Source organism: Triticum dicoccoides, chromosome 5B (genome assembly GCF_002162155.2).
Source record: "Triticum dicoccoides isolate Atlit2015 ecotype Zavitan chromosome 5B, WEW_v2.0, whole genome shotgun sequence".
Lineage (NCBI taxonomy): Eukaryota > Viridiplantae > Streptophyta > Magnoliopsida > Poales > Poaceae > Triticum > Triticum dicoccoides.
Genome location: NC_041389.1, coordinates 659,576,773 through 659,594,976, shown reverse-complemented (window position 1 = coordinate 659,594,976; position 18,204 = coordinate 659,576,773). Strand labels below are relative to the sequence as shown.

Here is an 18,204-nt window from a genome sequence, read left to right as displayed (position 1 = left end):
TCGCTCGCTCCACCTGGCCGTTTGACTGCGGATGGGCAATGGACGCTAAGTCCAGTCGGATGCCCTGTGTCGCACAGAAACGGGCCAAGGCGCCTTTGGCAAAATTCGTGCCATTGTCGGTGATGGTGCTGTGTGGGATGCCATACCGAGTTGTGATGTCAGCGATGAAGGTCACTGCAGTCGGACCATTCAACTTCTTGATCGGTTTCACCTCCACCCACTTGGTGAACTTGTCCGCTGCGACAAGCAGGTGAGTCAAGCCACCTCGTGCCGTCTTGAATGGTCCCACCATGTCCAGACCCCAGACTGCAAAGGGCCAGGCGATGGGGATAGTCTTGAGTGCGGAAGCTGGCTGAAGTGGCTTGGAACGGAAAATCTGGCACCCCTTGCACTTTTGGACTAATTCTTTGGCCTCTTCCAGGGCGGTTGGCCAGAAGAAACCGTGCCGAAAGGCTTTGGCGACGAGTGCCCTGGAGGCCGCGTGGTGACCGCACTCGCCTTCATGGATGTCTCTGAGGATTGCTTGGCCTTGTTCTGCCTCAGCACAGCGTTGGAAGACGCCGGTAACGCTGCGCCTGACCAGCTCTCTGTTGACTATGGTGTAGGCTGCTGCTCGGCGTTGCACTTGTCGAGCCAAGATTTCATCAGTTGGCAGCTCTCTGTTTACTAAGAACCTGAGGATGGGCTGGGCCATGAGGGTGCTGCTATTTCTTCAATTGCCACTAGTGCGACTTGGACAAGGGCTGCCGGGCTGGGAGGCGGCGGGTTGGAGTCCGTAGCCGCTTGCTGATTTGACAAAGTCCTGGGGCCGACTCGAGCAGTCCCCGGGCCGAGCTCTGGAGTTTTCGATCTTGCCACTGCAGTCCCCGGGCCGGGTTCTGAAGTCCCCGGGCCGGCTTCGACTGTGTGTTTCTTGGAGTCGGGTCCGTCTTCCTCAGGCGGAGTCGGCACAAAGATTGAATCTGATTCTGGTGACGGCTTGATAGAGGGCTTGAGGAGGCGCCGGAGGGCGACGCCGGATGGTATTGCCTGTCGGGTGGAGCTGATTCGTGCCAAGGCATCTGATTGGTCGTTGTCGTTCCTTGGCACGTGGAGGAACTCGCACCCCTCGAAGTATCCGCTGAGTTGCTGGACGAGGAAACGGTAGCTCGCCATATTTGCGTCCTTGGCGTCCCAATCGCCAGATGATTGCTGGACCACCAAGTCAGAGTCGCCATAACACAGGATCCAGCGAATGCCGAGTTCTTTGGCAAGCCGGAGCCCGTGGATGAGCGCCTCGTACTCGGCCACGTTGTTGGAGGCGGCGAAGTGGATCTGCAGCGCATATCTGAGCTTGTCGCCTTTGGGGAAAGTGAGGACGACGCCGGCTCCCAAGCCGGTGCGCATCTTGGAGCCGTCGAAGTGCATCCGCCAATGGGTGGAGTCGGGCACTGGCGGCAGATACTGGGTCTCGGCCCAGTCGACGAGGAAGTCGGCCAGTGCTTGTGAGTTGATGGCGGTGCGGGGCTCATAGTAGATGGTGTAGGGGACCAGGTCGATGGCCCATTTGGCCACTCAGCCAGAAGCATCTTGGCTTCCAATGATCTCGGCCAGTGGAGCTGTGCAGACCACAGTGATTGGATGCTCCTGGAAGTAAGGCTTCAATTTCTTCGCGGCAAAATGCACGCCGTAGCACATCTTCTGGTAATGGGGGTAGTTCTGCTTGGAGGTCGACAGCACCTCGCTCAAGTAATATACCGGTCTCTGGACAGGTAGCGCCTTACCTTCCTCCTTGCGCTCGACTACAATGACTGTGCTGACTACTCGGCTGGTGGCGGCAATGTATAGGAGCATGGGCTCTTTGGGAGTCGGAGCCGCCAGCACAGGGGGAGTAGTCAACATCTTCTTTAGTTGGAGAAAAGCCTCGTCCGCCTTGGGAGTCCACTCAAAGAAGGTCGTCTTCTTCATGAGCTGATACAAGGGGAGAGCCTTCTCGCCCAGCCGACTGATGAATCGGCTGATGGATGCCAAACAGCCGGTGAACTTCTGCACATCTAACAGTCGTCTGGGTGCTTCCATCCTCTCGATGGCCTTGATCTTCACAGGATTGCACTCTATGCCGCATTCGGAGACCAGGAAACCGAGGAGCTGGCCGGCTGGTACTCCAAAAACGCACTTCTCTGGGTTGAGCTTGATCTGGAATCGGCGCAGATTCTCAAAGGTTTCCTTGAGGTCCTCCAGCAAGGTTCCACGCTTCTCCGTCTTCATCACTACATCATCCACATAGACGTGGGCATTTCTGCCGAGTTGCTTCAGGAGGCACTTCTGCATGCAACGCTGAAAGGTGGCGCCGGCGTTTCTTAAGCCGAACGTCATGGTCAGGTAGCACAAGGCCCCAAACGGCGTGATGAAGGCGGTCTTCAGTCTGTCAGCCGGGTTCTGCTTGATCTGCTGATATCCTGAATATGCGTCTAGGAAACTCAACAGCTCGCATCCGGCTGTGGAGTCTATCACCTGATCGATTCTCAGCAGAGCAAATGGGTCCTTGGGGCAAGCTTTGTTGAGGCTCGTGTAAACAATGCACATCCGCCATTGCTTGTTCTTCTTCAGCACCAGTACTGGGTTTGCCAGCCACTCTGGAAAAAACACTTCCATGATGAAGCCAGCTGCCAGGAGCCGGGCTATTTCTTCTCCAACAGCTCTTCTTTTTTCTTCTGACAGGCGGCGCAATGGCTGCCTGACGGGCTTCATATCAGATCGGACGTGTAATTTATGCTCGGCGAATTCCGTTGGGACACCAGGCATGTCCTTGGGAGACCATGCGAAGATGTCGCGATTCTCACGGAGGAAATCGACGAGCTCGCCTTCCTATTTGCTGTCAAGGCCTGTGCCCATGACAGCGTACCTCTCCGGGTGCTCCGGGTCCAACTTTATCTTCTTTGTTTCTTTGGCCGGCTTGAATGATCCTTCTGCTTCCGACTCCTTGGGGCGGGCGATAACTCAGGCTGCTTGCCGGCCATCGCCACGACCCGATCAAGAAGCCGTTTCTCAGCCGCGATCACCAAGGACTCGGCCAGCCGATTGCTTTCGGCCGCTCAAGCGAATGACTTCCTGTAGTCGCCGGACACGGTCAGGATTCCCTTGGAACTCGGCATCTTCATCTTGAGGTAGGCGTAGTGGGGGACCGCCATGAACTTGGCCAAGGCGGGTCGGCCAAGCAATGCATGATATGGGCTTTCAAGGTCCACCACCTCAAACCAGATTGGCTCTCGGCGGAAATGATCCTTGTCTCCGAAGAGGACATCTATCAGGATCTTGCCGATTGGCGAGCAGGAAAGGCCAGGGATGATTCCGTGGAACACAGTCCGGCTGCTCTAAAGCTGTCTTTGCTTGATTCCTAATTTCTCCATTGTATCCTTGTACAGGATGTTGATACTGCTGCCTCCGTCTATCAGTACTTGCGAGAAGCGAGCGGCCCGCCTATCGGTGGCGAGTGTGGCGCCTAATACCAAGGCGTAGGAGCCTGGACTCGGCATCACCTCTGGGTGATCAGCTCTGCTCCAACTGATAGGCCTTTCGGACCAATGCATGAACTCTGGAGTACTTGATGCAACTGCATTTACTTCTTGCTGCTGTTGGTGCCTGCTGCGTCGGTCATCCGCTACACTGGTGAACACCACATAAGCTCCATGTTCATCCGGGAACTCGTCTTGGATCGCGCCGACTGGCCTGACGGCCGGCTGCTGGGGCGGCTGTGGAGGAGGCGGCCCAGCAGGAGGGGGAGGGGGCAAGCCGTCCCCCTTGGCGATTCTGGTCAGCCAATGACATTTCCTGGTGGTGTGGTTGGACGGCTTCGCGCCGCTATGGAACTTGCAGGGACCATCAAGAGTCTGCTCGTAGGAGAAAGCCGGCAGCCAGTTGGACTTGCCGCCCTTCTGTCGCTTCGCCGGAGGTGGTCCCTCCAACTGCTGGTCCTCTGCTGTTGCCACTTGCCGACTGTTGGAAGTCGGCTGCGGGGCTTTGCGCTTCTGGTCATTCTGGTGTTGCCGCCGACTGGTGTCTCCAGCCGGAGTTCTTGGAGCCTGAGGGGTGACTTTGCCAGTTGTGCTGACCCGAATCTCCGCCTTCATGGAGGAGTCAGCCGTGGCATACTTGTCTGCTGTGATCAGCAGCTCATCGAGGGTCTCCGGCTCGTCGCAGACCAGCTTGTGCTTGAGGAGGGTTCCTTCTCTGCACCCGGCAGTAAAGTACTCGATGGTCTGCACCTTGTGCACGCCCTCGCAGGAGTTCCGGAGTTCGCCCCAACGCGTGAGGTAGTCGCGAGTAGGCTCGTCAGGGCCTTGCACGCACAAGGAGAGTTGGCGGGGCTTGGGAGGTCGCTTGTACGTGCTCATGAAGTTGCGGATGAAAGCCTCGGTGAAGTCGAACCAATTGTTGATGCTGCGAGGCTTCAGACTGTTCAACCATGTCCGGGCCGAGCCCTGGAGCATGAGCGGGACGTATCTTACGGCAACACGCTTGTTGCCGTTCGCTATGTTGACAGCTGTGGAGTAGTCGATCAGCCAATCTTCTGGCTTCACGGTGCCAGTATATTTGGGCGTGTCTCGGGGGAGCGTGAACCCTTTGGGGAAGGGCTCATCTTGGATGCGGGGTCCGAAGCAGGGGGGACCCAACTCGTCTTCTTCTTCCAGCGCCAGGGATCGGTGGAGTCGGTCGATCTGGTGGCGGGTGTCGTTCTCTCCGACCCCCTCTCGGCGGCCAAGGCGGTCACCGAGAGTCGGATGTTCCACGGGCGGCGGGGAGACTCACCTTTCTCTGCGAGGAGAGGGTGGCAGGTAGTCGTCCCGCCGTTCCACCGCTTTGGGGCGGCCGTCTTGGTCGCGCTCGATGGTGATGTGAGTCCGACTGTGGCTGACAGCCGACTCCTTGTCCTTCTTCCCACGGGCCCCGCCAGTCGGCGTCCGAGACGTCGCACCTTGGTCTCGGCGAGGCGGTGGGCCGTCGTTTTGGCGCTGCGGCGCCTCGGTGCGGTAGCCGGCACCATTCAGCGCGGCAGCCGCGTCGAGGAGCTGCTGAACTCGCTCCGTCATTATGCGGCGCTCTTCGCCTTCGAAGTTGTCGAGCTCGTCTGCCGCCGCCTGGGCGGCACGGATATTCTCTGCAGGCGTGGCATACACAGCGCGATCAACCCCGAAGAGGTTGGCGATTGCCGCGCCGCGCTGTCGGACCGCGCCTAGGCGGCTAGGCCCGGTTGGAGCCGGCGAGCCGCCTACGGCGCGATCCATCTCGCGTTGGTAAGCTTCTGACAAGCGCCTCATGCTTGCCAGCTTCTTCGCGCCCTCGACGAGTTGAAGGCGGAGCGCCTCCAGCGTCTCGGCGTCGGCGTCTTCCGGAATCGGCGCTGCAATGTCTCACAGGGCCGCGTCAAGCGGGTCGTGCGCTCCTTCGCTGGAGCGCTCGCCGTGGTCGAGGACGAGAACCTCGGTGACGGTGCTTCCGCCGCTCCTCGCGTAAGGGAGCGGTTCGTCGTAGACCACCATGTTGGTGGGGAACGCGTCGAGCGACGCGGTGTCGGAGTCGACCAGCATGGGGTCGGTGGATCCTATGGACTCCAGGTCCACGGCAGGTTCGTCGGCGACGTGGAGTTGGTCGAGGAGGCCCGCGAGGAGGCTCTCGGGGCCATTCGTGCCTGCATCGGACGCAGGCTCATCGGAGAGGCGAACCTCGCCGACAAGATCGGCGAGGCAGCTGGCCGCACAGGCGATCTCAGCGCCGTGCAGTGCGTCGGCACAGATGCCATCCGGCGTGCCGGGCTGGCTGTGCTCGCTGGGGAGGAACAGGGTTCCCGTCCAGAGCAGATCTCCGGACGACGGTGCACCTCGCCCCATGGTGGGCACCAAATGTTGGGGGTTGGATACGACATATGCCAAAGGATGGCTTATCATGGTGGGAGCGAGTAGAACGTCGCCGGTGCCTGGAAGCGGGATGAGGCGAAGACATGCACGCCGGCGGAACTTACCCAGCTTCAGGGCTCTCCTAGGAGATACCACCCCTACTGCTGCTCTGTGGGGTCTTCGCATGATCACTAAGGCAAGGTGACTACAATGGTGCTCCTGGAGCTGTTTCGGGAGGCAGGAGAGGGGAAGGCTAGCTCTCTCCTCCCTGTGCTATCTGGTCTATCTCTATTCAGGTCCGGACCCTTTGCATGGGTGCCCCGGGGGGTTTATATAGGCCTACCCCCCGGGGGTACAATAGTAATCCGGCTGGGCGCGGGTCCCAGCCGTCTGTCTCTCAGGCCACCGTCCTTCCCGCCGGCTTCTGGGGCCCGCCGACTGGCGGGTCCCGTGAACAGGCTTGATACTGTAGCGGCACTCCTGATGACGCAGGCTCGGTCATTGGGTCGTGGCAACAGTGCCGCCGTCTATCAGGCGATCACTGTCGCCATTCCTCATCCTATCTGGTTAATGGCTCGTGGGGCCCTGGGGAGGATTCGGCCGACTCCGGGGAGGCCGACTCCCACAGGTCCGTCTTCGGGGCGCCCAGGCCGCCTTCGGCCCACCCACTGACAGGTGGCCCCGCTGCTTTCGGGTCGTACAGGCCAGCGTCATGGGCACAGTGTACTGCGCACTGTGGCTGAGGTCAGGGCAGGCATGGCAACAGTGCCGCGCCTCGCCGGAGATCTTCCAGCGATACGGCTCACTGTAGCCATGCCGGCCCTTCGTAAGCAGGGGGGAACGGCCACGCCGTGACCGTACCCCGCATCGTACTTCGTGATGAGGGAGGAGTCACGGGCCGACTCTCCAGAGTCGGCCTCTCTGGAGGTCGCCAGCTTGAAGTCGGCTTGTCTTAGAGTCGCCGTCTGGGACTCGGCTTGTCTTGGGGTCGCCGTCTGGGACTCGGCCTGAGGGGCACGGCCTGCCCCGATGTCTTGAAAGGTCCTGGGACACGGGTTAGCCTACCCGTGGCCCATTACTCCGACAGTCGATGTTGAGACATGAGAATTCTTGATTTGACGTCATGATCCATGAAAGTTTCTACAATTCTGTAAAGTTTGACTGCAATTTTTTTGGCCGTGCATGAACACATCAGAACGGATTTTACAAATTTAGTCATAGGCATGTAAAAGATATTTTGTATTGTTCCTTTCAGTATAAGTGTATCGTCTGAGACGCGTATTACGCGTGCAAGCTTTTTACTAGTGACAGAGAACCGCTTCTCGAGGTACACACAAGACCAGGAGACGCGCGAAAAAACGACGCGAGCTGACGCACTGAGATCGTTATGAATACTCCATTGGCAGCAGATCAATTAAGCCAAGGTGGGCGTTGCAGTTGCACCGGCACAGTGCGGCGCTCATTGAGTAGGCCGGCGAGCGCCTTCTACTCGATCAGGGTCTCCGATTTAATAAGCCTCCGGGGAGCGGTTACGAGAAGAGCACCCAAAGCGGCAACGAGTACGCGGCGAGCGGCATGGCGCATTCAGGTGCTCCACCAACCTTCCTGACCTCCTCGCCCTATACATATGTCTACAGCACTCTCTCCAGCCCACGCATCGTTCGTCGAGAGCGTAGAGTACAGCACAATGGCGCCTAGCACTCGTAGGGCCAATGCCATCCTCGTCGTGGTGATGCTCCTCGCGGCTGCCATGGCAGCGCTGGCAGCCGACGTGCTGGTCGCCGAGGCGGCGGCTGAGGTGTCGTGCGGGGACGCGGTGAGCGCGCTGATCCCGTGCGGGTCGTTCCTGGTGGGCGCCGTCGCCGGGGCGCCGAGCGAGAGCTGCTGCCGCGGCGCGCAGGGGCTGCGGAGGACGGCGGGCACGCCAGGCGCGCGGCGCGCGCTCTGCAGGTGCCTGGAGCAGTCCGGCCCGTCCTTCGGCGTGCTCCCGGACCGCGCCCGGCAGCTACCCGCGCTCTGCAAGCTCGGCATCTCCATCCCCGTCAGCCCCCACACCGACTGCGACAAGTAAGCCCTCGCACCACTTGCGGAGTGCACTGGGGATTTTGCATGCATGGAAAAATGCTAGCTCGATCGTCAAACTTGTTGATTCACATGGCGCATTTGCATGCATGCAGGATACAGTGAGCGACCGATCGGCGGGCGAACTGATGGTCCGACGCATGCACGCGGGTGGCGTGAAGTGATGGCACGAAGTGTTCGATGGAGGAGTTCATGGCTGAATAAATTGCTAAACAGTATAACACAGCTACCTAGAACCCCTCACAGCGATTTAATATTTCTGGCCGTCAGATCAGGCTAATGACGTTCGAGATGGGTCTATCCTGCCACAAGGTGCCTATGGTCGTTTTGGCTCACCGTAGCAGGCCGCTGCTCCGCATAGCGATCTGGGAATCCTCTCATTAATCAGGCCGGCTGAACGGGACAACCTACGTAGGCCCAAAAATGGATGGTTGAGGCCCATAGCGTTCATCCCTTGCCTCTTCGTCTCTCCGGAACCGGCGTTCTTCATGCGTTCCTCAGCACTGTCGCGACGCGATATGTGGCTGTTGTTCTGCTCATCTCCTCAGATCCTCGACTTATGAATCAGCCTAGGTCCTTTCTTCTTTTCACCAATACGGCGATCGTCTCCTCTGGATCTGGTCCGCGAGCTGCTTAGTTTCAACCATGCGGCACCGACCCACGCTGTCAGTGTCCTTCTCCAGCTTTCCTCGGCGTGCATGGGCCTCCATGTTGTTCCCTGTTTCCCATAGATGAGGAGACGAATTGTTCAATGTATAATCTGTCATCTAGGAGCAGGGAGTGGCTTGGCGATGATACAAAGAGTTGTCAAGCGGTGACCAACATGTCCACTTGACTTTCCTTTCTTTTTTTGGGTTTTATGTTGGTCCACCCCTGTTGCTTCACTCCTCGTTGAGCTCTTTCAGTGTTTTCTTATAACCCTGTTCGATCTTTTAATATGCCTTTTCTGATTTGCCTTTTAGCAGGTTTCAGAGTTTGCGTAATTTAGAACAGAATCATCAAACAAGTGAAGACTGAAGAACGGAGCACCTGATATTGGAAAAGTCCAACCTTATGTCAAGTTCCTGATAGTAAAGTTTCAGGTTGCAAACCGTGCTCAAAAGATAGAGAGCTAAATCCAAGGGTAAGCCATCACATTTTGAAACCAATGATCAAACTGGAGCCATCGCTCAACATTTGTACCAATTTCACTTGCCTTCAGAAGATCTGGTACAACATGAATTTGTTTTTCCCTTGAGACCCTTTTGTTCCCATGATTTATTTATTTATGCTGAAAACAATGTGTTGATTGCAGCTTGAAGGAAGTGTTTATTCTCTACTTGTACACACATAAATTCATGGTCGGTCATGTAGGCAAAACCGATCTGAAAAGATAAAATTATTCGTGGTAATATTATGATGAAACTATTTTGTGTGAGAAGAGAACTACTGTGACGAAACTTGTACTGCAGGTACCTTTCCGTTTCCGACAACATTCTTATAGGTGGAAAGAGAAGAAACGACGATGACAGAATTATCAATGAAATATTTTCCCGTTAAATGATGCAAAATGTCATGCCATCACATCATATACTTTGACTACTTCGGAGAGTAACATATCTAATTTTCCCTGCAAAGATAGTATTTTATTTGGATTGCCATTTTCTTCACACATTCTGACTTGAAGGAATGGGTCATGAAACTATATAAGGGAATCAAAACGTTGTGGTCCTTTTTCTTGAATCAGTTGGAGTAATGAAAAAAATCCATTCAAGGAACGGAATTTATAGGAACCATGTCAACTCACTGTATTGGAAAAATCTTGGTAACTATGTATATATTCTGTAGTTCTATAGAGAAGATAGCCAATTATTTGGAGACATTCCAACCAAGAACTCATCTTGAGAGTTGGACTATGTGCAAGAGCAGATGTTAGCTTCAGAAGATAGTCTCTAGATTATTTTTTCTTAGATTGGAGTTTGTACATTTCTTGCTCTGGTCAGTTCTCTGTTAAATCTCTTTATCAATATATTATTGCTAGGAGAGTAGTGTTCCCTTTTAAGTTTCTCTGGAAACTAAAGGTACCTTTGAAAATGAAGGCTTTTATATGGTTAGTTATCAAAGGGAGGATCCTGACCAAGGACAACTTGTGTAAAAAAGGCTGGAAAGGCACCAACAAATGTGAATTTTGTGGTGCCAATGAATGTATTGATCATCTGCTTTTCACTTGCTCTTTTGCTCGGTTTTTATGGAATGTAGTTGGGAGTGCTTTGGGAAATCCCCAAACACCCCTATCATTCTTTGACTTTTGCCAGAAGTGGCTTCCATAGTATACAGGGAAAGATAGAGTGGTTATAGCTATTGGTACGGCTACTTTGTTGTGGTCGATCTGGAAAGCTAGAAGTGAATCTTGCTTTCAAAGTTCTTTACCTAAAGATCCTACTGACATAATCTTCTCCTTATGTTCTGTGTCGGATTCATGGGGTGTGCTACAGAAAAGAGGAGTGCAAAAAACTCTTAAGGAAGTGACCAAGAGGTAGGTCCAGATAGTGAGGGACGTCTTCAAGTGTGCTTACGGCCGGGGCCCTGCTATACGGAGACTCTGTTGAGCAAGTGTTGAAAGATGTAGCATTTGTGATGATCCTCTCTTGTTCTTTTGCTATAGCACCCTGTAGGTGCAGAGTCTGGTATCTTCAGGTTGTAGGAGTTTATTTCTCCCTGATGCAAATTGTTAGGCAACATATGGAGCGACGGAGCTTTGGGAGTGTTCTTTCGCTGTAGCATCCCGTAGGTGCAGTTTGAAGTGCCTCAAGATGTAGGAGTAGGTCTTCCTGGTGCATATGTTAGGCATCGAAAGTTAAGTTTGTATAAGACTTGATTTGTATGCTGTGTAATGAAAATGGGGGCCGTGTGGCCCCTATGATCGAAAAAAATGTTTGAACAGGAAAATCATGAACACAAACGCAATTATGTGATCTGTGGATCAATTCTAATTATCGGTTGATGATTATACCACGCCAACCATATCAAAATATTGTTATTTGAATCAATGAAATTTCATCAAATATTTTTATCATCCAAACTTTCTTTATTGTTTCTATTTTTTAGGATGAACGGGTGCGGCAACGCGCACCTCCATGGTCTAGTAGTACCTGTATTTCGCCTGCCCTGCTACTACTGTAGTCATGGTTGAATAATGGATTGGTCTCCACTATTAATCTTTCGCATTCGTACGTACCTAACTGGATTGCAAACCTATTCACGTATCTCTCCTTAAAACCCGCACCCAAGGAATTACCACAACTCGCATAAGAATGTTGCTCCCCGAAACAGTTCATCCACGCACAAATATCACATTCATATTTGTGTCGTGGAGGCTGAGAGAAGGGACGTCGACAATGACATACGGCAGAGCAATGCTACACGTACGAAAACTTACGCAATGCACACTTCAATTGCTAAAAAACCTCCTGGACAAATGCACAAACGATGAGCTCGAGGTCGACGGAGCGAGATAGCCGGAGGGCACGCGCCATTGTTGCTTCTCGCCGGAGTCAACGACGTCTGTGGAGCTGGGCTTGCCGGTGGTCGACCGGTTCGCTTCTGAGCTTGAGAGGGGTGAGATGGGGTGATCGAACGGCTGCGCGCAGGGTGATGGTGGGGCTGGCGAGGCGACCGACCCAGGCACGCGATCGATTGGCCGACGCCCAGGGCCCAGCATCGTCCTTGCCGTTTGCGTTACCAGCAGCCGAACCAAACACGTAGTGGTGTTCCATATAGTCCGTCTCAAAATGTAAACTACAACGCGATCGGGGCACCGCCGCCTCTTCATCAAACGCCCACAACCACAACCACAACGGCGGAAGCCGCGAGAACGCCGAGAAGGGACGCTGCGACGGGCGACGGCGCAAGAACGTAGGGAACTAGTAGACCTAGCTAGAAGCCAGTAGCCACGTACATAATAATGGAAAGGATAGCAAATTAACTACTCGATCTGACGGCCGGATGTAATCCTGACGCCTATGTATAACCTAGCGATCAGCGATGCTTTGGGCCTTTGGGTTGGGAAGTTGGCATGCTAGGCCATTAGCGCTAAATAAACGTATAACTACGACTATACGACAGTCGACAGGTCAGCCAGATATACATATATGTCTAAACTACTATACTTAGAACCTAACGAAACCTATTAGGGCGTCTCCAATAGTTGTAAGATAGGTGTTGGTAAATTTGCCACCTAGGACATAGTGATGATGTGGCATGTGTTAAATGTGGAGAGAGAGCAAAGTTGTATGTAGATTAACCAACAACCTTTGCACAAGCTCCAAGGTGAAATAGAGAGCAATCACATTTATTTTCTCACCATCTATTGGACATCTTACATACAACCCATTGGAATAGTTGTATGATAGCTTGTTGGTTGATGATATGGATATTTTACCAACAAGACTAACATACAACCTGTTGGAGATGCCCTTAGGGGGGCGAGGCAATGGGGGTGTCTGACCCCTGCTCGCACCCCCCCTGTCTCCGCCCCTGTACTCGGGAGTACTAGCTGAATCACTATTCACTAGCCCTTGACATGAGGAAGGCTGTGACTCTGCAGCAGGGAAGCCTGTAGGTGGGGTTGCTGGCTGCACCCTGGAGGTCTATGACCCGCTAGAGTAATGGCCACACCGCGCCTACCTTGACTTTTTTTACTTTGACGAACCACTACGTCTGACTTGACTTGGTGAGCGGGGATGCATGCAAGTGCATTTTGGTTAATGTTTTCTACCGACGTGCAGGTGCAGGTGCAGTTCCAATCGCAATGGAAAATTTGTCGCTCCATTTCTCCATTTCCAGGGCCAAGGCGAAAAAATTACTCTGCTCCATTTTTCAGCCGAGTTGCCGAGCGCGCGTGAGCCAACTTACGATGGAATTTGTTTCTGCGTTTAGGAGAAGATGTCGTTTTCTTTGCTCACGCGCTCAGATCAACGAACCAAGTTTTTTGCCAACAAACATACATACGACTCAAGCGTGCACGCACTTGTTGTCCAACCCTTTTCCCCCTGATTGATCTCTCTTTCTTCAAAGTGAATTAATTGTTTTTTTTTACTTTCTTTCTTCTTTAAAGCGAATTAACTAATTTTAATTTTTTCATTCTCACGAAATAACAAAGTCTCACAGCCAAGACCCTAACATTTTACACAAAACACCCTAAAGTTTTCGCTTCATTACAAACAAGGCCAAAATTTTGACGGCAAACCCTCACAAAAAAATTCGGCAGCATAACGCGTGGGGACATCAGGTGAAGATGTCTTGTAATCTTATTTAGCTTCTAACATAAATCAAGCCTCCAAAGAAGCGACACTAAGCAAGTTTTTTTTATGGATTTTATTAGCTCAAAATGGACCATAAAGAAGATACGTAGCATAATGAGCACACACCCGATCTCTGCATAACTAAGATGCACACAGCAGCCCGACAACATGTCAAGTCATTGAAGACCAAAGCTATGCAAAGGTGAGGAAAAAGGAAAAGAAAAACCAAGGCGATCAGATTTGCGATCGACAAGCTACAACAATGACCATATCCGCACTAACCATCTCATGACACCACATGGACAATGAGGTTCTTCAACGGCAACGCCTTCCGGAAGGAAGCGACACTTAGACGCCGCCTCACCGGATCCAACCACAAGGCCATAGTCTAGATTTTCACCCTGAAGATCAGTCTGAGCCAATCCAAGCAATGCCTTCAAGAAGGTAACGACGTAAGAAAAGCGTCGCAGTTGCGAGGTATAACCACTCGGGTCTCACCTAAGATTTTGCCCCGGAGCTCAAGACCGGGTGCTCGAGTAGCACCATTATGGAAGTCACCCACGTGTTGCCGTTACCACGTGTTGCTAAAAATCTCCTGAACAAATGCGCAAATGATGAGCTCGGGGTCGACGGAGCGAGATAGCCGGAGTGCACGCGCCACTGTTGCTTCTCGCCGGAGCCAACCACGTCCGTGGAGCTTCTGAGCTTCCCTTGGGAGGCCGGCTTGAGAGGGGTGATCGTGCGGCTGGCGAGGGAAAAAAATTCTGTGCGGACGGGTTGCAGACCCCTCGCTGTGCATACCCTGTGTGAGATGATGCCACGTGGTCCACCTCGCCATCCGACGATTCGCTGCTCATCCGCTCGCTTCCTTGGTTCTCTCGGCTCAAGCGCCCCTACATTCGGCTCCAAAACTGCCCCGCAGCCTCTAAAGCTTCGGCTCGGCTGGACTAAGCGCACGATCCCTACCCATCTGGACTGCAATCAGCTCAAGCGCCGCCGCATCCCTTGTCGCAGTTGCCGCCACCGCCGTCGTAGTTGTCTCTATCGTTCGCCACCGGCCGATCTTGTGCTTCCGCCGTTATCTCCTTAGTCCCACTCTTGCCCCTTGTCCGGCACGGGATAGCAGGAGTTTGGCTGCCAGCCAGACGACGCGGGTACGCCTTCAATTCCCTTTTTCTTCTGCTCGCAGCTGCTCCCTTTTCTCATGTTCATTGTTTTTGGTTTCCAGTGTCCATCTATTTCGTTCTAGTGGAAGTGGTGACCAAGCTGTCAGGAATCGTAGCTGTTCAGGTTTATGTTCATTATCTAAGCTGAACATAATCAGATGTTCAGTACCCTGAACCTAATTGTAGGTGTCAGGAAGTGGTCAGTACCTAAGCTATTCGTTATGTTTAATACCTACGGATAACCTAATTGTAGGTGTCAGGAAGTGGTGACCAAACCGTTGATTAATCACTGTTCAGTATGTTTAGTACCTAAGTTATCAGGAATCGTAGGTGTCAGCAGAACAACCTTGATGATGTAAATAATAGCAACACAAAGGATTGTCTCACCCTCGACCAAGTCTCCTCCATGTGTTTCACTTGTCAAGTTGCGATCTTGCGATGTCATAGATACCACATGCATACTTCACTGTCTAACTGAACAAACTTGATAATTCATTCTTTGCAGAAGAAATCGAAACAATCGGAACAACTTTAGCATTGGAGAAAAGGAGGCTGAGAGGAAACCATTGGAGAAGATGGAATAAGAGATCACTTAGGATCTGTACAAGTAGCCAGAAGGGGCAATGTTGATCAAGTGGAAAATATGCAACTAGCTGAACGTTTAGCTATAAGACATGCTCTGAACTTTGCAGCACAAGCATGTTTTCAGAAAATGGTAATACCATCAGATTGCTTGTCGTCGATCATCAAGATGAAGAGCGCAAAGCAAGACAGATTCCATACTAGCATCATTATTGATCATATCATATGTAAAAGCCTGAAATTTGTCGTGTAGCTTTTGTCATGTAGATATGTCATGTAAGGAAGCATCTCATGTTCTGCCAAAATCAGCCAAACATGATATAGGTTCCTGCTGGTACTGAGATTGTAAGGACCAAATGATGTAAATAATAGCTAATGGAATGTCTTTTGATTTCGTGCAAAAAAAAGTCTGCATCTGTTATCTGGATGTCTTCATAAATCTGTAGTTAAAAATTTATAATTGTTTCTCTAGTTTCTCTCATTTGCTATTCAACCACAGCGAGGATGCTAATTTTTTTGTTTAGCCCTAAACTTCAGTTGAAGTCAGGACTGAACGCGTCATCTTGCTGGCCTCCTTCTCCTGTCATGGTGGCCGTGTCCTCCTGCTGACATGACTCGTGGCAGATCCATAGTACATGTCGTGGCGTGCGACATCATAGACATCGAAAGATACAAGGTGGAGGAGCAATTGTTCTCATCAACGAGGTTTAATGTTTATGTGCTGCAAGCCAGAAGAAGAACCACCATGGTCGTCCTTGGAGGCGACGGTGTCAGATTCCGCCATGGCCACTCCCAACCTTCTCCACTCTGAGATGCCGATCAGACTGCTGCAGCACGACCTGTGGCGGCCGCGGCTGTTACTCCGGCCCGATCCGGTTATGGGAGGGAGAGGACGCGTTGGGCGCGCGGCGGAGATGGTTACCGTTCCGTCCGCTCCAGTGAGCGTCGAGCCGGCGAACTGGCCACTAATCCAATCGCGTAGAGGACAGTGTTCCGGTCGCTCGACCATGAAAAATTCATGATCTAATCGCCGCTGCACCGAAAAAGCAGAAGCTACCCGTATCTGTTCGGAATCAATCGCTGCGTAATTGACGGAAGCCGGGACCGCACGTAGATGGGCAGTTTTGGAGCCAAACGTAGGGGCGCTTGAGCCGAGAGAACCAAGGAAGCGAGCGGATGAGCAGCGAATCGTCGGATGGCGAGGTGGACCACGTGGCATCATCTCACACAGGGTATGCACAGCGAGGGGTCTGCAACCCGTCCGCACAGAATTTTTTTCCGCTGGCGAGGCGACTGACCGCCCAGCATCGTCCTTGCCGTTTGCGTTAACAGCAGCCGAACCAAGCACGTAGCGTTCCACACAGAAAAAACACGTCCTCCATATAGTCCGTCTCAAGAGTCAAGAAGTGAACTACAACGCGATCACCGCATCTCAAACCCTAGCTAATACCCCCAACATTCGTTTCGTCTTCGCCGATTCATAGCCATGTATACATCTTCATCCTGGCCGATCTATCCCCGTCCTCTGCCCTCCTCCACCTACTGGTCCGCAGGCGGCCCGCCAACGGAGAGCTCATGGATCATGCTGGAGCGCTTCTTGTTCCGCAGGGACGACGTCGACGACGGCTCCTTCCCGGAGGAAGCGGCCGCGCCGCTGAGGGCCAACTCCGTCACCTCCCTGGGAGACCTCTTCACCGTCGCATTGCTCCCCGCCGCGCCTCCCACCTTCTCCCGCCTCTACGTGCACTGGCCGCGCGGTCCACGCAACCACGACGGGAGGGGTAGGGGAACCGAGCTCCTGTCGGCCCACGGGGACCTTCTCCTGCTCAGCCTCACCTCCGAGGTGAGCCTCGACGACAAAGACACCTACAGGGATCCTTACCGGAGGGACTACTTCGTGTTCAATGCCGCTCTAGGCGCGTTCAAACGGCTCCCGGTGTGCACCGAACCCATGGTGACCGAACTGTGGGGCAAGGGTGCGACCATGAAACGCCACTTCAATCGTGACACCATCGGAATACATTGCGGCATGGACGGTGACTTCAGCGTGGTGCAGCTGGCCAAGTTTGATGTTTCAGCAATGCGCAGGGCACGTATGGGAGCAGAACTATGCGTCTTCCACTCACCTCCGTGGACGACGGCCGATGGTTCTCATGATGATGTTGCCAAGGGCGAGTGGAAGATTATGACGCTGCCGATCATACACACCAAGGAGGAATTCGCCGATCTGACCGCATGGTCAACCGATGCTACCATTGTTTCCAAGGACTGCGTAATCTGGGTTGATTACCACCAAGGGGGTATCATGTCCTACATCCCACGTCATGATGCACTAGTTGAAACAAGAGCACGAAGTAGCATCTCTTATAGCCGATTGCCTATCAACAACCGTCCTCGGAATTCTTCACGAAGCGGAAATACCCTTGAGATGTACCGTAACATGTGTGTCGCTGGGAAAGAGGGCACTCAGCTCAAGTTTGTCGACGTTGCCCGTGACGATGTCTCCTTTTTTGGCCCGCTCGCAGCTAGTTCTAGCTTCACCATCACATGTCATACTCGGGCATCATCAGAAGATAATGTTTGGCACAAGGATGCGGCGATTACCTCTCAAAAGTTTCAGTATTTTGTCGTCCGCAAGCGTCTTCTCTCTCACAATGTCGTGCCCATGTTCCCTCTTGTGAATAGGGACGAGCCCAATCACATACACTTGATCGTGTCTGAGCCAAGGGACAAGGTTGACAAGCTTTCGGTCGTTGTAATAGATATCATCAAAGAGACCTTAATTTCAGTTTCTCCATATATTCAAGGAGAGGAAGACCTCGCTGGCAAAGATGCGGACATGGTCAGGCACAGGTGCCGTCTTCTGCGGTCCTTTCTCCCTGTCAGTTCTCAAGCTTGTTCTCATCTGATTTCGCCTGCGAAGTATTAGTCTGCATGTCACATGTCACACAATTGTTTTTGTCGATCTTTTTAAACAAATTTTTAAATTTAAATTTTGGATTTGAAACTTCTAGGGAATGATTGAAATGTTATTTAATGTAGACTAAAATTCGAAAAAATCTATTTCAAATTACTCATCATCTCTGAAATTTAGTGAAACATACGTAAAATTTATACTTCCTGAAAATTGAAATAAAACATTTGGAAAAGGGTTTCTAACACATTTTTCTCAAAATCTTTATTTGTGTAATATTCAAAGTTTATTTATTTTTAAGATTT

The 18,204-nt window shown here is 52.4% G+C and overlaps 1 protein-coding gene across 1 annotated transcript; it reads left to right on the top strand.

The window, feature by feature from the left end:
- Positions 1 to 7,544: 7,544 nt before the first annotated feature.
- Positions 7,545 to 7,944, top strand: LOC119312410 (non-specific lipid-transfer protein A-like). The gene has a single exon (XM_037588141.1). The coding sequence runs from the start codon at positions 7,561 to 7,563 to the stop codon at positions 7,942 to 7,944; it is 384 nt and encodes a 127-aa protein (XP_037444038.1). The 5' UTR covers positions 7,545 to 7,560.
- The last annotated feature ends 10,260 nt before the right edge of the window (positions 7,945 to 18,204 follow it).